The sequence below is a fragment of the Canis lupus genome, chromosome 11 (genome assembly GCF_003254725.2).
Source record: "Canis lupus dingo isolate Sandy chromosome 11, ASM325472v2, whole genome shotgun sequence".
In the NCBI taxonomy this organism is placed as follows: Eukaryota; Metazoa; Chordata; class Mammalia; order Carnivora; family Canidae; genus Canis; species Canis lupus.
In genome coordinates, this window is record NC_064253.1 from 68,404,722 (window position 1) to 68,427,524 (window position 22,803).

General features: G+C 44.6%; 1 protein-coding gene and 1 long non-coding RNA gene across 5 annotated transcripts in view; one reads left to right on the forward strand and one right to left on the reverse strand.

The window, feature by feature from the left end:
• The window catches only part of LOC112650584 (uncharacterized), a 106,222-nt gene that overhangs the window by 73,919 nt on the left and 9,500 nt on the right, over positions 1 to 22,803 (forward strand). For 2 of the 4 annotated variants that reach the window (XR_003130291.3, XR_003130292.3), the window contains 2 exons: positions 21,093 to 21,207; positions 21,801 to 22,051. The exons of the other annotated variants lie outside the window; for them this stretch is intronic. This is a non-coding gene — a long non-coding RNA (uncharacterized LOC112650584). The remainder of the gene's footprint in view (positions 1 to 21,092; positions 21,208 to 21,800; positions 22,052 to 22,803) is intronic. 4 annotated transcript variants of the gene reach the window in all.
• TNFSF15 (TNF superfamily member 15) lies at positions 1,774 to 20,971 on the reverse strand. Its single transcript, XM_025433420.3, has 4 exons — positions 20,593 to 20,971; positions 9,261 to 9,303; positions 8,455 to 8,502; positions 1,774 to 5,221 (listed from the first exon to the last, which is right to left on the reverse strand). The coding sequence occupies exons 1-4, from the start codon at positions 20,902 to 20,904 to the stop codon at positions 4,767 to 4,769; spliced, it is 858 nt and encodes a 285-aa protein (XP_025289205.3). The 5' UTR covers positions 20,905 to 20,971; the 3' UTR covers positions 1,774 to 4,766.

The window sequence follows — 22,803 nt, forward strand, 5'->3', positions numbered from 1 at the left end:
GACAAGTGCTTAAAAAAAACACAAACCCACAAAACTGATTCATGGATGAAATGAAAAGACTGCTGGGCTGGGTGTCAGGGGCTGTGAATTCTAGTCTCAGCACTGCTACCAGCTACTGTCTGACATTGGACCATTTATGTCATCTCCCTGAGCCCAGGTTTCTTCATCATTAAAATGATGTAACTTGGAGTAGATAAACTCTGTAGATCCCAATGGTTCTAAAGTTCCATGGCATTCACTACTGGTCAAGATCAAACAGTTAATCTGTGTTGGACACTCTTGGAACAAAGTGGGAAATGGCGGCCACTTGTAGGCTGGGAGCCACTCAACTCTTGACAAGCCCTGCCAGGTTCTTAATAATCCAGTAGAACACACGGAAGTCAATTTTAAAAATGCCTGCACTAAAAAAAATGCAAATGGCTACATAATCATAGATTTGGAAAAGACCTCAGACATCCTTTGACTCTATCCCTCCTACCACTTCAATGATGGAACGGCTTCTCCAGAACCCTTGAGATAAGCCCTTTGCTTGAATATATCCAGGGACTGAGAAATCACTATCTGGGAATATTGTATTTTGGGGGGTAAATACTTTTTCTGGGTATTGGGCCACAAACGATGACCTTGTAAACTGCAACTGCTTAGCCCTAGCTTTTTCCTCTAAGGGACATGGAAGCAGTCCCCTCCCCCCTTCTACATCCCCCAAAGGTATCTGATAATACTTCTCATGACTTCCTCCAATCTCTCCTCCAGTTATTAAAACAAATACTATTTGCTAAGAGCAATGATAAAGCCCAGGATTATGATTCGGGAAGACAGTATCTCAGCCCTAGATCTGCCAAGAACTCATTGTGTGACTCCGAAAAAGTAACTTCTGTCTGGGCTGGCATTTTCTTCTTAAAATGGGGTGAGAGAAGGGGTGGGGGGCAAATCTGTCTCAGAACTTGGACAGCTCAAAATATGGACGTCGGCCTGGGGCAGGCCACAGGTGTGACTGCTCTGATCCACACTCTGCTTCACCATTAGAGCAGAAGGATTCAGGGGTTAGCCCAGGCTCAGCTGCCAGGATGAGGCCATCATTATCAGTATCCAAGAGAGTGGTGCACATAGGAAAAAATTTCTGCTCCACAAGGCAGAACACTTTCAGGACTCCAAGCCCTAGAAGAGTAAGAAATCTTGAGACCAGAGACGACTGCATGTGTTTAGCAAAGTGCAGAGTATAATGAGCAATCCTGTCCTGAGGAATTAATCCCCAGTGTTGCAATCATGGGAACAAGATGGGGGAGGCCTGGGGAAAAAAATCTTGCAAGAGACTGTTGGCAACGGCCGTGCCTCGTGCACAGTGAGCTAGTCAAACTTTTAAAATCCAGCTCGGTTTACTGACGAGCACGGATGTGGAACTTCCTTTGGGGTGACGTGGCTTAGGTTGAAATGGAGCCAAGGACCTAGTCTGCCTCTCTTATTGAATGAACCAGACGTTTTCGGGATGTGAAAGTCCTCTTGTACCTTAGTCAAAACATTTACGAGTTTTCATAGCCTAAGCAATGCCATCCTGCCAAATAGATCTAAACCATGCTAGGGTCAAAATGCTAGTGACCCTGTGCATTTCGATCACGATTCCTGGATTTTCGGAAGGCACACAGGCTTTTCAGAGCACCTCTGGCTCATCCACAGGTTCTGATATTTTCAAGGGTGTTGATGGCCAAACTCAAGTCCTGAGGATGATAACCTCTCTCCACGTGTAGCGTAAATAATGGATTCTATCAGACGAAATGGTATCTTTATTTCGTCCCCTTTTATTAATGGAAAACTCTGAGAGTAGCTATTTAAAAAACCCACTTGTGTAAACACAAATCATTTTGTTAATGATCATCCTTCATCAGATGGCACGTATTTTCCTAATGAGAAAATTTCCACGTGCCTCAAGTTAGCTAATTAGCTAGCTAATACTACCAATATAAATGGAAGGGTCTGCAGACAATGGACTGCTGAGCAGTTACAGTAAACACATCTGAGACTAAAATAATTTCTCTTTGTGTCCCCCGGGGCGAGTAGGCACTCGGTAAATGTGGACTTGATTTGAATTCAGCCCTTTGAGAGACATTGGAGCAGCAAAGCATTTTCCCCCTAAATTAACGATTTTCTGAAGCACATGGGCGTGCTCCTTTCCTTGAAAATCCTCGACTGCATCTCATTTACTTTGTTAGGAGACCACCACATTCTTGAGTGTTCTCTAGCCTCATTTTTAAAATTAGTGCACAGAATTGAGCCATAGAGATAACACCTAGGAAACAGAAGTTTTGACCTGAGTTCTACTGGAAACTCTCGGCTGGCCCTCTCTGAACGGTACCAGATGTTAAGGATTTAACATATTTAGCCAGGACAGCCTCAGCACGATATTACTCTTCAATAAACAAACAAGCTTATCACAGGAGCAAAATAAATACGTGACAAGGATGTTCCCAAAGTGGTCAAGTCTTTCAGAACAGCAGGACACTTCTGTTTCTTGGTTGAGTCAAGGCCCACCGGCAGGTCCGAAGACCCTGGGTTAGTGGAGAAGAAGGTGAGCTGGGCGGGACTCTGGCCTCCTCCGTGCAAATCCTCTCTCGTGCCCCACATTGTTGGGAACCCATGCAAATGCACACCGAGCATTTTCTTTACTTCCATGGGGTGTGAGTTCTGATCCTGGAGGCAGGCTGGAGCTATCGATACAGTCATCCCGATCTGCCAGCAAACAGTGTTCTAGGAGTAGGTTGAGGGAGCAATGTTTTATCAAGCTGGTTTTATAGTTACTGAGAAACCTTTCCTTTCTGCTTTAAGTAAAGGGTAATTCCTCAGTCTCAGATGCCCTTTCCCCAGGGCTGTCTGTTGTCCGCCCACCCTCTTTCAGGGCTCGTTCAGGCTTCACTTCCTTTATGCAGACTCTTCTGAATCAGGTGGCAGTGACCACACCCTTCCCTCTGCTCCTGCTGAGCCCCGTGCTCACCGTGGTGAGAAGCTGAAGGCTCTGGAGGCCTACTCGCCTAACTGAGAAACCAGAAGTCAATTTTTGTGTCATTATAACCCAACACATATTGATCATGTACCGCTACACCCATCATCCTGCTCAGAAGCCCCACCGCACACCTTCCTGCCTCTGTAGTCTCCTGGCAAAAGGATTAGAGTGATTTCGGTGCCAATTTTGCTTTATACCCCTTCGGGAGGTTTCCTGCAATTGGCAGCACTTATAATCGGGGCCAACATGCTGGAGGTCACTGCCCATGTCATAGCGACATTCTCTTTGACTTCACAGACTGCTCAGAATTAACCGGTTACATCCTCGTGAGCTCATTTGATCCTGGGAAACAAATTGGTGGATTCCTGCTTTACAAAGTCAACTGAGGCTCAGAGCACAAATTCTCCTCTAACCTTGACATATTTGTGCCAGAAAATCACACAGACTAGAGAGGATGAACTCACTAAAGGTAGAGGGGACGGTCTTAATGTCCAACCTCTCCTCCAGGGGAGAAGCCTCGGCTGGGCTGATCAGCCAATTCCATATTGAAATCTCTTGAATATTTTAAGAGAAAAATACCCAGAAAACATCTGCATGTAAAACCAAGAGTCAGATCTCAAAGCCGATCTAAGTCAACTTCTCTAAGATTTGGTGATTGACCCTTTATCCCCCCAGAGAGTAAGTCTGCTGTCTCTTGGCATCAATCAGTCTTGTAGAGTTGGGCCAGGAGGCTAGAAATCTGTCTTCGAGTTTCTTGAGTGACCTAATCAACTGGATGTCTTAGGAAAGCTTCAGAAATCTTACATATCAAGGTCAGATGATATGTTATTTTAGGACTTGGAGTTAGTCCAATTACGTTGGACTTGGAGTACATTCAGTGATATTTGATGAGGAACCAGGGAGCGGAATTCGTTTAAGTTTTGCGTAGTCTGTCTTGTTTTTCGTAGTATCTTCTGGGCTAAGGAAGTGCGCAGGACGTAAAAGGTGCTCAAGAGAACTGTGCTGAGTAAATGCTATTGTTGTATTTCTGATATGCATATGGAACTCATGCTTGCTTGTTTTCATGCCTGTGTGCATAATAAAAGGAAGGGTTGCTTTTCTCCTTTGCCATGAAAACCAATTCTTTCTTTCTTCTTTCGAATGTTCATGAGAAATACCAGCCCTCTTTTCTTTTCTTTCTTTTTTTTTTTTTTTTTTTAAGACGAGCCATCATTAAAGTAAGTGTTTGGAGATACCGATGAAGGATTTTGCCTCTAAGGTTTACACCATTTTCTAGGGCTTTGGATTTTGTTCAGGGCCCCTGAACTGAAGCAAATGTTTCATGATCAAATCACACAATAATTGGGCCCACTGGTGACCAAGGTGTAGTTTGAAGGAGTGGAAATGTTCTGAGTGGACCTCCGTTCATTTGGTGATCTGTGTCTCAGTGTTTAGAAACTCACTTCTTTTCCAAGCAACCACGATCATATGTCTGCTCTGTTCTGCTTTTTTTCCGGTTAAGATTCTCATCAGAAAGGCATATAAAGTCTGAAATTTCGGGCCTCAAATTTCATAGCTAAACCACTGTTTCTGTGGAATGCTCAAAAAAAAAAAAAAAAAAAAACCAAAACAAACAAAACAAAAAACAAAAAACCAACCAAAAAAACCCCCAAAATAAGAACAACAACAACAAAAAAACAACAACCCACCAACCTTGTTATAATGACATATCACTGAAGAAAATTAGAACTAGGAGGCAGAGGACCTTCACACAAGGATGTGTGCCTTGCCCCTATAGCAAGAAGGCTCCAAAGAAAGTTTTATCTTCTTTTGTGTAATCCACCAAAGAGATGTCACTGACGTTCACCATCAGCTTGTCTCCTTCCTGCAAGGAGAACATGGCCCCTAGGTAGATGGGCTGGAACCAGTTGCTGCCTACTTCACACACTGACTTGGTCCCCATTAGGAGCTGGGTTGGCTCCGGGTAGCTGTCTGTTACCTTGGTGATTACGACGATGATGGAGTCTGGCTTGTTCAGTCGGCTCCCTTGGCGGGCTTCACCACACTCAGATGTGGTCCCTCGGAATGTGACCTGAGAGTAAACAAAGTAGTCTCCCGACTCTGGGATCACCAGGAATTTATTTGTGTAGTTCATCCGGTTCTTGGTGAAGGCCAGGCCAAGTTCATGTTCCCAATGCAGCGCCGGAAACAGACTTTCCAAGGGCTGTGTGGGACTTTGTCTCACAACTGCAAAGACAAGAGGGAGGTTTAATTTGCTTATGTCAGAACCTGTGGACTTCGCCAGAAAGAGTCTCGTGTTATTTTCAGAGTAAAGTGATTGGATAAAACCAACAGCTAACAAGCTCCCGGAGGAGAAGGAGTGGAGGAAATGTAAGCAGACACATACTTTTGTTCAGAGAGTAGCATCTTAGGGGCAAATGGCTTTGTTTCTCTGAGCCCCAGTTTTCTTTCCTGATAATTTAGAATTTTACCCGAGCTCTGTGATCCTGAAAAAGAGTGGAGGTTAAGAAATCTCACTCTTTTGTGTTTCGGAAAACAGCTCACGGCAATGGGCTTCGATGAAATGACTTAGATGAAACTGGTGGATGCCCCCCTTGGGGTAGAGGTACCCAACCTCTGACCAGACCGGACACCAGATCTTCCAAATTCCCATTCTCTACCTCATAAATGTTTAGCTGAACTGTACTGTCTCTGCTGATCCATCGGAACATGATGCTTGTTAACAAAACTTTGGTTAAGTTTTTCTCCTGCCTTCAGGCTCCCGAGCTCCCGCCTACCCTCAGCCTGGGCCAGCAGACAGTCTCTCCTGAGAATAGGCTGGCCTCTGGGTAAAACATTCTCTGATGCTAACATGCCAACCTTTTCCCCACTTCTTCCCACCTGGTTCTTTATATGTTCGTTTACTCCTTTCTGTACAAGAAAACTCCTTTTACCTTAATCCTTGAGACACTTGCAGACCTTGTGGCCAGAGCATTTTCCCAACTGTCACTGAGCTTCCTTCCCCAACTTTGCAATAATCCTTTTGCATGAACTCTCTCATTACCAAGTCAGGATTTGTTTTTCATTTGACATATCTTTTCCCTTTTTTTTTTTTTTTTTTTAAAAAAAAAAAAGGGTATAAAAATACCCATGGAAAGGATTAAAAGGGATGGTGTGTATAAAATCCCCAGCTATGAGGAATACCCTCTAAACTGCATTCACTTTCATTAGCCTTTTGTTTCAGACATACCCTACTACAAAGAGATCACATTTCAGGGAGTCAAATATTCCCCATAGCTCCTCTGCAATGAAACTGTCCGAAGTTATTGAAATGCAGGCAATGATTAATAAAAAAATCAACATGTAAGACAGATATTGGAACTAGAGATCTAGAACATCCTGGAAATGCTTCTCTGACACCAAACTACAAGTTGATGTAATTGGATTGCGGAGTGTAAGGGACAGGGGCTTTTGGCCACTTCAGCCGGATTCCGAATCTGGCTCTATGGCATACGATATTATTAACCAGTGATGCAGGTCCCTGCTCTCTGAGTCTCCATTTCCTGTCTGTGAGCTGGAGATAAAGCCCCTTCCTAGTCTCATTTGGAAGATACAGTGACTAGAGGAGAGATGGACATTTTTATCATGAGGCTAGCTATGGCAAGTACTCAACACACATTTGCTTTCCCCAAATAAACCAGCATCTTTCATTTTGACAGATTCAAAAAATAAGCCTATTTAACTTTATATATTTTTATATGTTCTTCTGTTTGCATTGTTTATGAATGTGCATTATATACTTGGACATATAAATGAGTGCTTCTATGAAGTATGTGTATAGCAGAAAAAAAAATGAATAGAACCAAACCATTGATTTCAAATAAAATAATCTGCAGTAAAACTAATACTTTTCAGGAAAATAAAAATGTATTTGAACTTCCTATGAGTGCCTTGGAAATCCATAGCAATCACCAATATATGCTATTCGTCACCATTTGCAGATAGGCTATGTTTAAGGAAATATTTAGCGAACTTCATACCTGGTGGCTGACTAGAAACCTGGTTCCCGGATTTTTCTAAAGCATCTTTCTTGATGCTGACTGGATTGTGGTTTATTTTGCACAATGACACACGTTCAGAATGCATGTGGTCTCTCTGGTCTCTAATGCTCAGTGGGCCCTGGAGAGCTCTGTTGCTTCTTTGCAAAATCTATGAAAGGCATTTTTATTAATCACCCCAATCATCTCCACTCCTTTGTGGATGATGCAGTAGATTAAAAAAATCCTCTGGGGTGATGCAACAAAAATCATTTAGTCTCTAGACAAAGCAAGTTTTGTTAAACTGGTATGCAATTAGCTATGTCAACACAGCAGCAAGTGGGAGTTAGAGTAGGAAGTGTGTTGTAATGGAAACAGTGCAGGTCTAAGAGTCAGACTTGAATCTCAGCTCTTCCGAGTCACGTATGTGATTTGGGACAAGTGACTTGGCTTGTCAGAGCCTCAGTTTCCCCTCTTGTTGGGACTATATGCAGATTAAATGAGATCATGGTTGTAAAATGCCTACCATTGTGCCTGGCACACGTTAGGAGCTCAGTAGAACGTAGATACCCTCCCCTTGCTCCCCCATTCAGTAGGAAGAGGCGTGATATCTTCATACTCTGTTGCTAGGATTTTCCTGCCCAGCTTGTTCAATCTCTTCTGTTCCTAAAGGCAAGTGGTGATTGGTGATTTGATGTCTGTCTCTGGTCCTAATCCTCACTCAGGACTCACCACAAACACTTTCCTCTTGATCACATGTAAGTCGCATGTCTTGGGCACCAGGGATATTCCCCTGTGGGATGCAAATTTTCTTATAGGTCAAGAGAGTGTGCTTGCTTTTAACTCCCTAGTTTTTCAATGAGTTTTTAACACATATTTGTGTACGGTCTTGCTCTTTTCTCTGGAGTCTTAGAGGTATATGCAACTCCAGGCATCAGATGCCAGGAATTTCAATGCTAGGCTTGGGATACTGACTGGCTGGTGATATTATGAGGCCACTTCTAATCTCTTCATATCAACAAAAATTCTTTGCAAATGTCTACCTGAATGCAAATGTCCAATCACTTCATTTTGAATAGAGTACAGATGGACTCCGTACATTTAACAACTCGGGATCTTGCATCTTTGACTAGATTCAGAATTACATGAATCGCTGAGTCTGAGGGAAGCTGTTTCTGAATGACTGAGAGTGTACATGAAAGAGAGACAGAGAGAAAGGAAGAAGACTGATAGAATCTGAGAGAAAATGCCCAAGAGACGTGGGCCTTTGGACCCCTTAAGGGAGGAAGACATCTAAAAATCCTCAACTGAGAGGAGAAGTCTGTTACCAAGGTATGTGCTTTCCAGTTTGAAGCTACTAGAATAGGTTTTGGCAAACTATCTGGAAGAAATCTTAGGCCCATGGCCCATGCATGATCTGGAAAACACACCAGGGAGAAATACCTGTCAGGTGTGCCCTTGGCTTATCCCCACCAGCTCTGGGAGATGCATCTGTAAGGAAAAGAGAGAGAGATGCTTTGTGTGAGTCAGAGGGTAGCTGGAGTGAAGACTGTTTTTGGAGTTACATGGTGCCTGCAACTGGAGAGAAATATCCCTCCCCCCACCTTCAGCTTGGTCTATGGTGGATTGTTGTCATTTTTCCAGAGACAGAGAAACCTCAGGAGAAAGAGCCTTGAACACAAGTGGCTCTTGGCCCATAACTTTGGGCACGTTTCCAATGTGTCCAAGACTGTTTTCTCATCTCGAAGATGGGTGCATCCATTCCTATCATGAATGGAGAGTCCTTAGCATGATTCCTGGCACATGGTCAATGAACTCACATTGCCCTTCTTTCCCTGCTACTGCTTCAGGGGAGCAAACTGACCTGTGGCCTTAATCAAGGACCTTTAGCCATATCCACTGAGGCATCTGGATGGCATAACAAATGGGGTAAGGAGTGGGTAGGATTAAATATTTTGTTCTAATACTTTTATAGGAATTAACTGATTTAATCCACACTAACCTGAGAGGGTAGGTATCATTAGAACCAATTTACAGGTAAGTAAACAGAGACAGAGATATTATTTGCTCAAGGCCATCACCTCCATAGGCCACCCACTTGGCCACACTACCATTTTGTTTTTTTAGTGAATGGGGAGCAACCTCATTTCTCCTCTGGGTTTTCATCTCTCTGAACCTTCTATATAGCAAAACTACTAGATAATGCTCTGTTCCCCACAAGGAAAGGCAACAAATATGAACACACTTACAAGCTCGCTGATGGGAATGTCCAAACTCTTGTCCTTTTGGAGCCTAATGGAAAAGAAAAATATGATTCAGACCACCTGTGGCCCTTTTGTCACCCAACCCCACAGCTGCCCATAACAAGGGCATGATTAAGATGCTGCTGCTACCCAACCTGGGCACTCTGAGATGAGGGACATGGCAATGAGAATACTTGGTTGAGAGGAATCTTGTGCCTGAGTGCTCCCCTTGCGTCCTCCAGCATCCTGATGACCTTCTCTCTCCTATCCTTGTCTTGGAAGCTCAACTTTGAAATCTGTTCTGAGAGCTTTCCCTGTTCTGTTCTAGGACACACTGACATCTGTCATTGCTTCTATTATTTGAACAAATGATGGCACTTGCTTTATTTTCTTTTTTCCATCATGGAAAAAATTTAAAAATTGGAACCTTTTAAAAAAATGATACAGAAAAAGAAATAAGGGCTCTGTTCTCCTTCAGATGAACCCCTTGTTTCCATGCACTACATGGAGACATATCCATCCTTGCAATCCTAGCTTGTGGGCCATTTCAGGTACCACATGGGAGTGGAAGAGTAACTTCTTTGGAGGCAGATAGAATGAAATTTGAGTCCTGCTGTCACCTTTTATTAGCAATATGATCTCGAGCAAGACACCTTTCCTCTCTGAGCTCTGGTGTCCTCATTTGAAAATGGGAATAATAACATCCCTAGCCTCAGATAACTCCCAGCTTTGAGATAAGGATCAAATCAGAAGATGTATGAGTCAGGGCAAAGAACACATCCACTCATGTGTCTGAACACAAAGCTCAGGAACAAAACTGAGTCCTTGGCTTAGGGACAAAATCATCACTTTACATTTTACAGTTTCCAAAAAAAACCCTTCCCTGATATGATATTGACTCAACTCATAGTCTTCTGATTGGCTTCTTGTAACTACATAGTCCCCACGGACAGTGATCCTCATGTAACCAACCAGTTTTACATTTTAGAATCCGTGTATGTGTGATTTTGTACTTGTGAGTGAGGAATTGTGCGTCCATGTGGGTAATAGAAAACAGCGGCAGCAGGGAGGGAGGTAGGAGCTGATGTGTCTTGTGTGTCTACATGTATCTGTGGTGTGGTGCTATGTGCATGGATGTCTCTACACATGTCTGTGTAGACATGTGGGTGTAGCTATGTCATTGCTCGACTGTGAGCAGGTCTGTGATAGTCGTGACCTTGTTAAAGCCCAGACTGTCAGGCTCATTTTATTCCTAAGCCATGCTACCTAACCTTCACTGGAAGCCTTCTTAAGGCCAGAGATCTTGTCTTTGAATGACAGACCCCATTGTCTCTCCATTGTCTACATCCTAATTCTGTGAATGGCACAATTGCTTTCCTTGAGTTGCCAGGCTTGAAACTTGGGGCTTTCTTCTCCCACAAACCCAAGCTGCCATTTCTATTTTGTAGTTTTTCTCATTCATGCCTCCCTACCAGGCCTTAGCATGCCATTCTCCTGGATTCTCCCATCAGCCTCTTAAATGGTCCTTTTGTATCTGGTTCTCCTTTCCTTGAAATCATCTCCTTGCCTGCTCTCAGAGTGCTTTTCCTAAAGTATCATTGTATTGGGACACAATTCTGTTCATAAAACTTCAATGGCTTCCCATGGCCTTCCAGACTTAGGCCCAAATACTTCTGGGACTCAAGGTCTCAGTTGATCACCCCATTCTTCTTACCCACTATTTAGCCCTCTCTCAGAATTCTTTGCTCCAGTCATGAGAGGCAACCACAGGGAATGATTCAAAGGACCTGAAAAATGCAGTAAAGTAAGGGTAGCTACTACTTATTGAATGATGAATGGCACTGTGCTATGCTTAGCCCTTCACACACCTCATCTTCTTCAGCTTTGTCATGACTCTTAAGATAGATGCTATTCACATCCTTATATTGAAAATGGGGCTCAGTCAGGTTAGGTAACTTGCCCAATGCTGGAAAGTAGAGAAGTAGAGAAGTAGGATTTTAACCTAGGCCAATCAATTCTAGAATCTTTGGGCCTAAATCATTGCACCTTCTCACTTCCAGATAAGATCCCCCTCTGGTGAGGTGGATGGATGAGTACCAGCAGTTCCATGCACTGTGACAGTAGGGGAAACACAGAATTCAGAAAACAGAAACCTGACCCAGAAGTGGGGGAATCAGGGGAAATTACCTCTGAAGTGAGTCTTATAGGTCCCACAGGTATTAGCCAGGTGATAAAAGGTAAATGACCATTCCAGACAAGGCCAATAGCTTGTGAAAGAGTAAGGAGGCTCAACAAAGCATGGGAGCTGCTGGAAAACAGGATTTCTGCTGCCAAATGAACCCATGTACTCATTTAGCATACGGTCATGGGTACAGTTGCTTTGGAGAACCTAAACCTAATTGATGCAATTACTTGTCCAGCATCAATAATTCTGATGGATTTTGGAGATGCGGGGGGATGGAGAAGAAGCTTAGAATTGAGCTTATTCTGTAGCCTGTTTCCTTATTTGCTATTATCAGAGCTGATAAAGAATTGGTCTTTGGTGAGGCAGAAAACTGAAAGTGAGCCCAAAGAGAATTGGGCATAGTATGGTTGTATCCTCTTGTGTATGAAATCATGAAATCGTACTGCCGTGGCTGGTCTTCCACTTCCATTTCATTTCTCTGCTGAGAAATCTTCCTGAACATCTGCTTATTTTTGTCTAAGCAGACACTCAGCTAAGAGATTGGAGCATTCCCTTTGGCTCAGAGTCTCATTGTCATCAGCATGGATCTGCGATGTGAACACATTTCCCTATTTGCTCTACTGGATTTCTATAACTTGGGCACACAGTTATTTTCATGCGTGGTTGGACATGTATGGATTTTAGTGGCCTGGAATCCGCTATACATCTGGAGCCTGTGCCCGCTGGCAGGTGTTGAAGACCTCAATAGTCCAAGAGTCTCCAGAAACGTCAGCTGGGATTCTCTTTCCAAGAACAAAAACTAAAGCCTTCAATTGCTTCTTCTCTTAATGAGCCTCTTCATGGGAGGAAGGTTTTTATGATGGGAAGAAGGAATGCGTGAAGAGGAGATTTGAGATGAAGGAATAGTAGCTTACTGGGGAAAGGTTTATACATTGGAGCTGGTTCAATGCCTGCTCTCAAGGTGACCACGGGGAACAGAGCTTTTCGCTCTCTAGTACAATTCAAGCTGCCTGTGGGCAACGACCTTGTCTGTCTCTTGCTTTCTGGTGCCTCAGGCAGTGCCTGGCATGTCTGTCAGATTATTTAATCAGCAAAATATGCTGATGCTCATGTGTCAGAAAGACAAGCAGGAAAGAGAGCTGGAAGATGGAGGAGAAGGTTCAGCTTCTGTGACTTTTGCCTGAGTTTTGCAATCCAAAAAACTAAGCAAAAGACTTTTTTTTTTAAATTTTAGAATACATGCCACATTCTGAATTCTTGTTTAAATTTAAAAAATTAAGAGTGAAATGGCCGTAATCTTTTAGTTACTGGCGCCTCCAAGTTTTTCATCAGGCTCTCATTGGAGCATAGTCATGGCTTCAGAAATGTCTGTTGAAGGCTGTGAGCTTTGGCCGGCACTCAGAGACAGAAAAGGCGAATGTGGATGCTCATGGGGATTCGTGTTTAGTAGAATAGTGAGGCACCTGTGGCCATCAGCCTTGATTAGCCCAAGAAAAGCAAGCTGGTGCTTTTCACCCCTTAGTTTCTATAGGTCAGGGGATTTTTCACTCTCATTTGAGCTTCTTTCTTTTTTTCTTCTCACTTTTTTTTTGTATGCTGATTGGTAATCCCTGACACACCAATGAGGGAAGAAAGAAGGATGGAGGGAGGGAGACTGCTGTCTAGTCAAGTGCTCCTGGGGTGCCAGGTCCTGAACTGATGTTTACATGTGGCCCTTGTCTACCACTCCAGTTACTCTCAAAGGAGGGAATCACCTTTCTAGAGGTTTTGTAGCCCAAAGGTCAAAGAGTAAATGGAAATTCTGGGATCTGAAACTTCAGACCAAATCTAGACCCTGCCTGGCACATGTCAGGAGCCCCATAGACATTGGCTGAGTATATATCATGGATGATGGAGCCCCAAGCGAGATGATCTTTGAAATTCTCTTATTGGCAATTCCCCAGAAAGAAATCCCTTGAGTGTATTTTAACTAATGACCCATTTAGCCTTTCTCCCATGTCCCATACCCACGTCTAGTATATTCATAAACAGGAAGAGAGATCCATTTCTTGCCGTCATAAATGCCGCAATTGCAAAAACATAAATATTTTATGACCCATAACATCCTCCCAGCACTTCTATGAGAAAAACACACTGTTGCCTCCTTGTCTTTGGCTTTTGCTTGCACAAGCATATATCTAACCTGGAAATGTTTTATCCCAAGACCATTTCATTCATCACCCTCCCAGGTACACTGGACAGGGCTTCACACCAAACATTCAGAGTGGTGCAGAGCTGAGCGTGTGGTGTTTACAGCCGAGCAAATGTGGGAATCCCAGCTCAGAGTTTCCTAGAAGTCTGACTTTGCTCTGTCACCTAACCTCAAGGAGACTCAGTCTCCTCCTCAGTGAAGGCAGGCAATAATTCTTTCCTCCTGGAAGCATTGTGATGCCTAAGGAAGACCACACACATACAGTAGATCTCCAATTCATCTTCCTTCTTTCCTTGGGCTCAGTCAATGTTTATGGTGCATGTTGTTGGTTCTGTGTAACTTCCCTTTGGTTTCACCATTTCAGTGATACTCAGAAACCATCCTTGAGTCTCTTCATGACCAGTGGCAGATCTAGATCCTTTGAGAGCTCTGGATGGCCTCTTTCTTCTCCCAACAGAAGAGACTTCCCCTCTCCACAGCTCGCTTCTGGACTTCTACCCCTTCCAGTGCAAAGGGCTTGAGGGGATGGAAACTAGCCTCCATCCACTTCAAAACCCACACTTGTCACTGCTGTCGGCAGCTGGGCCTCATTAAGGAGACCAGGTTGGGAGATGACCTCTTATAGCCAGACAGTGAGTGGTCTTTCAGGTGAGGACCAGGGAACTCCCCATGCTCCCTGGAGTGGTGTGTGTGTGTGTGTGTGTGTGTGTGTGTGTGTGTGTGTTTATTTAGAAGAGGAAGGGGTGGAGGGAGAGGGAGGGAGAGAGAGAATCTTAAGCAGGCTCCATGCCCAGTGCGGAGCCTGGGGTGAGGCCATCTCACAATCCTGAGCTCATGACTTGAGCTGAAATCAAGAGTTGGATGTTTAACTGACTGAGCCACCCAGCGACCCCGTGTGTGTTTATTATAACAAGTGAATGAACAGATCCTGGAGTCACCAGCTCTGAGTTGCAGATGTTTGGGACTCACACCCACAGCTGGCTCACCCTGCCTTCATGCACCTTCACCAGTTCTGGCCCCTCCACCCTTCCCCACGGCCTGACCTTTGGAGTGAGTTGGCTTCTTTTCCAGGAATGCCAGGACTTGCTGAGGCCACAGCAGGGGCAAAGCCACTGAGTGCTCCATGTTCCGCAATTTCCAAAGCACTTTTATCTCAACCATCTGTTTGTTTTCTCTAGACAACACTGAAAGGGGGTTGTCAGAACTGTCCCTGTTTCCAAAGAGGAAACAGCCTGAGTGAGATTAAAAAAGGCTCACACCCGAGGTGGAGCGAGCAGGGAAATCATGTCTGTTGAGCGTCTACGTCACGGCAATACTTTCCAACATCCTCTTGTGGAATTCTCAGCGTGGGGCTACCAAGAAAGTGTGTTCACCTCTCCGTTTGATAGACAGGGAGTGGACAGCTTAAGGAGGTCAGATCCCTTGTGCATGTCTTCCTCTCTCTCTCTCTCTCTCCATCCAGCTAACACTTAGCGAGTGCCTTCTGTGTGCCAGGTACCTCTAGGTGCTCCCAGGGGCTAGAAGAAGAGTAGCATCTACTCAGCACTTACTATGTGACAGGCACTTTTTAGGGAACCCTTATTACATGTTCCTGACCCCCTCAGGAAGTGAGTGATTTGCTGGGTTAACATCACAGGCAGACCAGTGCGGTGCTTAGAAGGAATGTGTGTAGTGGATTTGAATTCCAATGTCACACTCAGTGTGCCTTTGGACACATGGCTTCAGTTTTATTTCTTTTTTTTTAATTTTTTTTTTATGATAGTCACAGAGAGAGAGAGAGAGAGAGGCAGAGACACAGGCAGAGGAAGAAGCAGGCTCCATGCACCAGGAGCCCGACGTGGGATTTGATCCCAGGTTTCCAGGATCGCGCCCTGGGCCAAAGGCAGGCACTAAACCGCTGCGCCATTCAGGGATCCCTGGCTTCAGTTTTCTAAGCCTCAACTCATCATCTCTGAAATGGAGATTAAAGCAGCACTTTCCTCACTGTGTGACTTCAAGGACTAACCTAGATGATGTGTTTAGTAATAAGGGCAAATGTATCACACATGTACATATGCCAGATGCCAGGCTGAGGACTTTTATAGGCACAATCTCATTTATTCTCCTCCAAACCCTAGGTGTGAAGAAGCTTAGAATGATGGCTGCTACGTAATAAGTTATTATAAGGCCGCAGCTGTGGCGCGGTGGAGCCATGGCATTCCCTCAAGCCTGCACCACCCTGAAGCCTCAGCGGGCATCACGATGGGGTCCTGTTGGTCTGGATGGAGATGGGGGTGGGGATGGGGGCTCCGGGACAGGTGTGGGGGGAAGAGGCGAGCAGGGATCAAGGCTTAGGAGTCTTGCAGGGATTTTTCAGGAAGGAGTAGAAGTGAGATTGCAGGGAGGCAAGGAGACTGTGGGGAGAGCGTGTGGGGATTCCAGAAGCAGACGTGGAAGGGACGACAGAGATGGTTGGCGGTTCAGTGCAAGGAGGCAGTGCCTTCTATGGCCTCCCTGGCAATTTATTGCACAGAACTGGGTGTCCCTCTGTGCCAGGCTGGGGCCGAGCCAGCATGGTGCACTGCGTCATGCCCGGAGTGCAGAGCCTGAGTGAGGCCGCGGAAGACGGGGCCCTGCTCTCCGCACCTGCCAGGCCGCGTGGGGCCCGCGGAATGGGGAGAGCCACTAAGGGCAGGGCCGCTGGGCCCGGGCTGGCTGGAGTGTGGGCCGGGGCACAAGGCCAGGCCAGGGAAGGAGGCACGGAGACACTCACAAAGAGCAGAGATCGAGGGGGGCCCTCGGCAGGTCCCAGAGCAGGTGGAGAGACTGTCGCCGCGATGTCATTCCCACGAGTAAGGAAGTTCCTCGGCCATAATGACCGTAGGTGCTGCCATTTACTCATCTCCCACCTCCTGCCAGACACTTTGCTTTATTTCTAAGTATTCCATTACGTGCACAGGGAAACCGAGGCTCAGGAGGTTACGTAATATGGCCAAGAAGTGGCTAGGCCGGGTTTCAAACTATTTTTTTCCTTTTTTCTTTTTTTCGTTTTTAAAGATTTTATTTATTTATTCATGAGACATGCACACAGAGAGAGGCAGAGACACAGGCAGAGGGAGAAGCAGGCTCCACGCAGGGAGCCCGATGTGGGACTCGATCCCGGGTCTCCAGGATCAGGCCCTGGGCTGAAGGCAGGCGCTAAACCAATGAGCTACCCAGGGATCCCGAACTGTTTTTTTCAACACCTGAATCTACCTGACCTTCCCCAGGAGTCTAACGATCCTAAAACATTTTACTATCTCTCTATTTTCTTTTTTTTTTTTTGTAGATGTGACATATACATTTTGTACAAAAGGAGGGAAGTTTAAAAATGTCTCTCTTAGGGCATCTGGGGGGCTCAGGGTTTGAGCGTCTGCCTTCGGCTCAGGTCATGACCCCGGGGTCTTGGGATCGAGTCCCGCATCCAGTCCCTGCAGGGAGCCTGCTTCTCCCTCTGCCTGTGTCTCCGCCTATCTCTCTCTCTCTCTCTCTCTCTGTGTCTCTCATGAATCAATAAATAAAATCTTAAAAAAAAAATCCTCTCTTTTCACTTGTCACCCAGTTCCCCAAGCTAGATGCTGGGAGATCTACCAATCTTTTGTCCTTTTCCTGAGATAGTCTATGAATTTATAAACACATTCATAAATGTGAATATACATATATTCACACACATATAAATAAATATATAATATATTATAATTAATATATAATAATATAACATATTATTATATATCATTATATTATTATGTTATAATACATATAAAATATTATTATATATTATGTATATTATATATGATTAATATATAATATACATAATTATATAATTAATTATATTATAATCATATATTAATATATTAATTTAATTATATATAATTATATTATATTATATTCATCTTCTATATATATATGATGAATGTCCCCAATTCTATATATTGGTTATGTACTGTTTTTCCCCCACTTAATAATGTATCTTAGGGAAATTCTCCATCCTTACATATAGAGATGCTTCATTTTTAAGAAATGGTGGCAGCTGTGGGTTTTCACTGCATGGAGGCACCAGGCTGTATTTAATTGATGCCATATTTATGGACAGTGCCCCTAAAGGCAGTTATCCCAAACCTTTTCGAGTCTGGTTTTGATTTCTGCTCTACAAGCTTACCTGGGCAAGGGTTTCGTCACATCGACTATTTCCTTTATTTTTTTATTTTTTTATTTTTATTTTTATATTTATTTATTTATTTATTTATTTATTTATTTATTTATTTATTTTTACATCGACTATTTCCTTACATAACTCCTGAAGGAAGGGTCCAGTTTAAAATATATATATACATTTAACAGTTCTGGTAACTGTTTTTGTTGCTGCTAATAAAAGCCTGGAACATTCCTCCACCCATCGCTGTTGCTTTTCGGTAGTCACCCATGCCTGGCACAAAGTGGTGATGACATCCCAGGAACCGGGTGCAGACCTCTCCCCACATGCCCACCCGACAACCGGCTCCTGCAGTTGCTTTCCTAGCGCCACCAGGGTATTGACATTAGCATCCTCTTTTGGTAGAAAAGGAAACAGGTTCAAAGAAATGAAACCACGTGCTGGTTCTTACCCAGCCAGAGGTGGCTGAGCGGGGATTCAAACTCCCGTGTCTAATGAGCCATGACATTTCACAGTTATGTCCACTCACACTCTCCTCGGTGACTTCTTTTTCCCTCCTAAATCCTGTTTTCCATCTTTTCTGAGCTGATTATTCTCCAATAGCCCAATGGAACCTCTCTTTGCCCTTCTTGGACCTGCCCTGTGTCCTGCGAGGCTGACCTCTGGGCCACTTGCTTTCTGGCTTTTGAGCCGGACCTCCAGTCTGGCCGGAGGGTGAGAGGCTGGGAGCAAGAGTGGCCAGTTCTCCCGGCCTTCTTCTTGCTCCCTCTCTGCTGTTTGGCAGGAAGGCTTGCTCCACTCCGCCCTCAGCTCCTCCCGCTAGCCCTCTCCTACATTTTTCTACTCCCTGTGTTCCCCTGAAACTCTCCCTCCATCTGCCCCTTCAGGCCAAGAGGTGATGACTGGCATCCCACGGTTGCTAACCCCAGGATGCTTCTAGCTCTTCGGTTCCCTTTGATGTGTCTATGTCTCAGCAAGTAGACTCTTCTTTGAAACTTTTCTCAAACTCTTTAAACAGTCTTCCTTAACCTCTCTTGTTTGAATGGGCCAGGTGTTCCTTTTCAGGACTTCGATTGCTACATGTGTCCCCACCTCACCCCTATTTCCCTTTCTCTTCTTCTGATGACTGAGAAGTTCTGCAGCCTGGCCAAACCACCAAGTGAACCATCTTTGCGGGTCTGCTCTCCAGGGAGATTGCTTGAAATATCTCAGAATGCAATGTTAGCCTTTTTAGTTCTTTAGTATCTATGGCTTCCTGTCTAGTGACAGCTTGTGTCTCGAACTCTCTTCCTGACAGGGCAAGTCACTGGTCTCTCTGGACCGTGGCATTCCACCACTGAGGCTGTGACTGGCTTCCCATGGTCGCTAACTCCAACGTGCTTCCAGAGCCTGATGGTCTTCTAGATCAACAAAGTATGTTTGTTGGCATCTGCTGAAATGCGGGACCTCAAGACACCACTTTAGGTGGAGGCACTGTTCCCGCATAGAACCCAGGAGAGTTCAGGTTATGGGAAGTCACTCAATGCCTCATTCAAGAATAACTGTCTTTCTGGCTAAAGCAGAATCCCAGAACACTGGCTCAACACTGGTTTGGCTTCATAAGAATCCGCTCCATGGTGGCCTGGGGGACACAGCCTGACTTCCTATACCTTGAATTTTTTTTCTCTAACATGAACAGCATTTCTGAGTCATCTGAGTATTTCTACGTATTCTCAATGCTGGCATGTGGCCATGGACGCTGCCACCTGAAACAAGGTCTGTTTTCTGACCCTGAAGGGGTGGTGAGAGTTACACATTAGCCATGGCTTGCTGTCTCATTGTGTTTCTGCTTTGAGGTCAGCCAGCATCGCTTAGAAGACCAGTATCCAGTTAAACCAATGGAAGAGCCTGTTTTCCCCTCTGTAATTTAATATGCTTGGGACTGAAATGAAATCAGTCATCACAGACTATACAGATATATTTTTCTTGTATATACAAAAGGGTATTATTTGAATAACATTGTCTTCAGTCTTAAAGATTTTGGATGTCCCTTGTCTAGAATAAGTGTCTCCTTGATACCTGTACCCCCTACTTGGCACCATTGTTCTCCCTATACCTTATATTCATTTTTGCCTAAGCTCCTCTACCCCGAGCCCCCAGCAAGATCTGAGAGGTAGACAACCAGGCAAGAGGTACTTTCTTGAACATTGAAAAAAAAATTTCTGAACCCAAGAAAGGGGGCTGATTAAATAAATTATAACACATACATATACAAGAATATAATACAACCATCTATATCATCATGCTGCTTTGAATTTACTACCAACAAATAAAATCATAACATATTTGGAGACTCCAAATAATTTCATCTTATTAAAAGTACAGAATAATATACCCCAAAATGTCAATAGTGGTCACCTCTCTGTGGTTATGGGTAATGATAATTATCTTCTTTTCTTTATCTGCGTTTTCTAATTTTCTTCAATGACACATGTTAGTTATGCAACTTAAGGAGGTTTATTTTTTGGAGAAAAAGAATGTTCCGAAATTATCAGTACATGATGATTATAATGATCTAAAAACATGTTATTGGAGATTGTTCCATATAAACATAAAGAGGGACAATTCATCCCCTGGAATTATTGAGGATAAACACCAGATCAGACCTCTCCCCCGCCGCCCCACGTGCTGCTTTCTTTGCATGGGGAAGCAGGGAGCAGGATGGGTCAAGGGGTTCTATCCAGAGCTGCAGGGACCACCAGGTGCCTACAGCAGGTCCACGGAGCCCCGGGTCAGGGCAAAGATTGCTTACCTGGAACACACAGGTGTCTCCTTGGGCCCGGAGCTGGCCTATGAGCAAGTAGGTGGTGAGTCCTGCCAGGATGGGGAACGATACCAGGCAGCAGGTGAGAGCCCAGCATGCGTGGCTCCTGGTTGCCAGCCTGGCTCTGGCCTTGGGCTTGCAGCTGCCTTCCTCGGGCAGCATTTCCACACTGGCTGTTTCCCTGAAGCCCAGCCCCAGATTCTCTGCCATGCTCTTGCTGGTCCTGGAGACCGGTCTGACTCCCCCTGGGCAGAGAGACCCTCCATTATATAGAAGACAGGCTCTCAACAGTGGGTGCATTAATCACAGCCTACTCCTCCCCCTGGCCTCTCCCCTCCCCCCTCCACAACACACTGGGCCCCGCCCTGCTAGGGAATGCACCGCCTACAACAGAAACCAAGTTCGGTTTAAAAAAAAAGAAGAAGAAGAAAGCTTTCCCAAGCATATTTATATACAGTGTGCTCATGTGCTCCTTCCTTCGTTTACAGAAGGAAGTTAGGAAAGTCCCTGGAGGAGGAGAAAAAGAATCCATCAAGTCAGTGGGCAGGGTGAATTAAAATATAGCTGTCCCTGCCCTGGCAGCCTGCCAGCCAAGCCAGTCTGGTGAGTGTGATGCTTCTGGAAGTGAAAGTGAAGGATGGGGAGGTGTGTGGTATGGCTAGCAGACTGGGAAATAGAAATTCATGTTTGCATCACCACTTTGCAAAATGCTGCCAAGCTTTCTGTCTTTTGGGGCTTCATAGGAGCTCATTGTCTTTTGTGCAGCCAGGAATACAGAAGTTCTGGAAAACGAAGGCACTTGTCTTAGGTCATCCAGGGATTGAGACAGAGGAGCCAGGAAGATGGTCTAGTTCCTCTAAATCACTATTTGGGATTCTTGCTTCTACTACACATCCACTTATGAAAGGAGAGTGCATAGCTAGCCTGCGTTGACCAGTTGTCTAAGCAAAGAGCATGAGGTCATAGAGGTGACTGTCCATGAGGAGGAGAGAACATTGACTTTTCCTCTCTGATTAGTTCCAAGTTGATTGAACACGAGTGATAGGCCTTGCCCACAGTTGGGTGTGTATGGGGCCACATCTATTAAACATTTCTTTGGTGCTAGTCACTATTCTAAGGGAGTTAAATGTATCAGTGAAATTATTCAATCCTGAGATAATCTTTTGATGTAGTATGTTATTATTCCCACTTGGCAGATAAAGACATGGAAGCATGGGATTGGACTCAGGTCGCTGGCTCTGGAATGTCATAACCACTGTACTACATTGCACGTGCTGCTGTATTATGCACGTACACGGATATCACACATGATGTGCCCAGGAAGAGGCCATTCTTTCCAGTTAAGGGTTGGGGAAGCTTCCTGGAGAAAGAGGTGATGTTGGAACTAGGCCTTGAAGCTTACAGGGGGTGATGTTGGAGAAGAGCAGAGGACCCTGAAAAAAGATGGGTAAGACACCATTTACTTTGACGTGGATGGAACTGGAGGGTATTATGCTGAGTGAAATAAGTCTCATTCATTTGGGGAATATAAAAATTAATGAAAGGGAATAAAGGGAAAGGAGAGAAAATGAGTGAAAATAACAATGAGGGTGACAAAACATGAGAGACACCTCACTCTGGGAAATGAACAAGGGGTGGTGGAAAGGGAGGTGGGCGGGGGGTTTGGGTGACTGGGTGACGGACACTGAGGGGGGCACTTGGTGGGATGAGCACTGGGTGTTATGCTGTATGTTGGCAGATTGAACTCCAATAAAAAAAAAAGATGGGTAAGAGAAATAGGAAACCTTAAGGACATCCTGTGGCATGTGGGGGAAACCAGTCTGATTAGCACCTCCATTCAGTTGCTACTCCTTATTTCACAGCCTGGACCTTGTGGGCTACTTGGAAAGGTGTTTCATGACCTGGTCCCTGTCCACACCACCCTGCAGTGTCCAGCATGATCTCTTGCTACTTTCCCAAGCTGCAGTTCTCCCAAATGTATTATGAATTAGCTGCATTGTTGCACATTCTGCTCCCTCCACTGTGACATCTTCTAGTCTTTCCACTTCGTATCACCATGCTCCCCTATTTTAAAACTTTGTATTAAAATCTTTCCTCCATCATCTGCTTCCAAGATTGGGTGGGATGCTCATCTTCTTTGTTCTTACAGCTTCCTATTCTTCCTCTATCATCAAATATTTCATACAAGACTGTGACTGA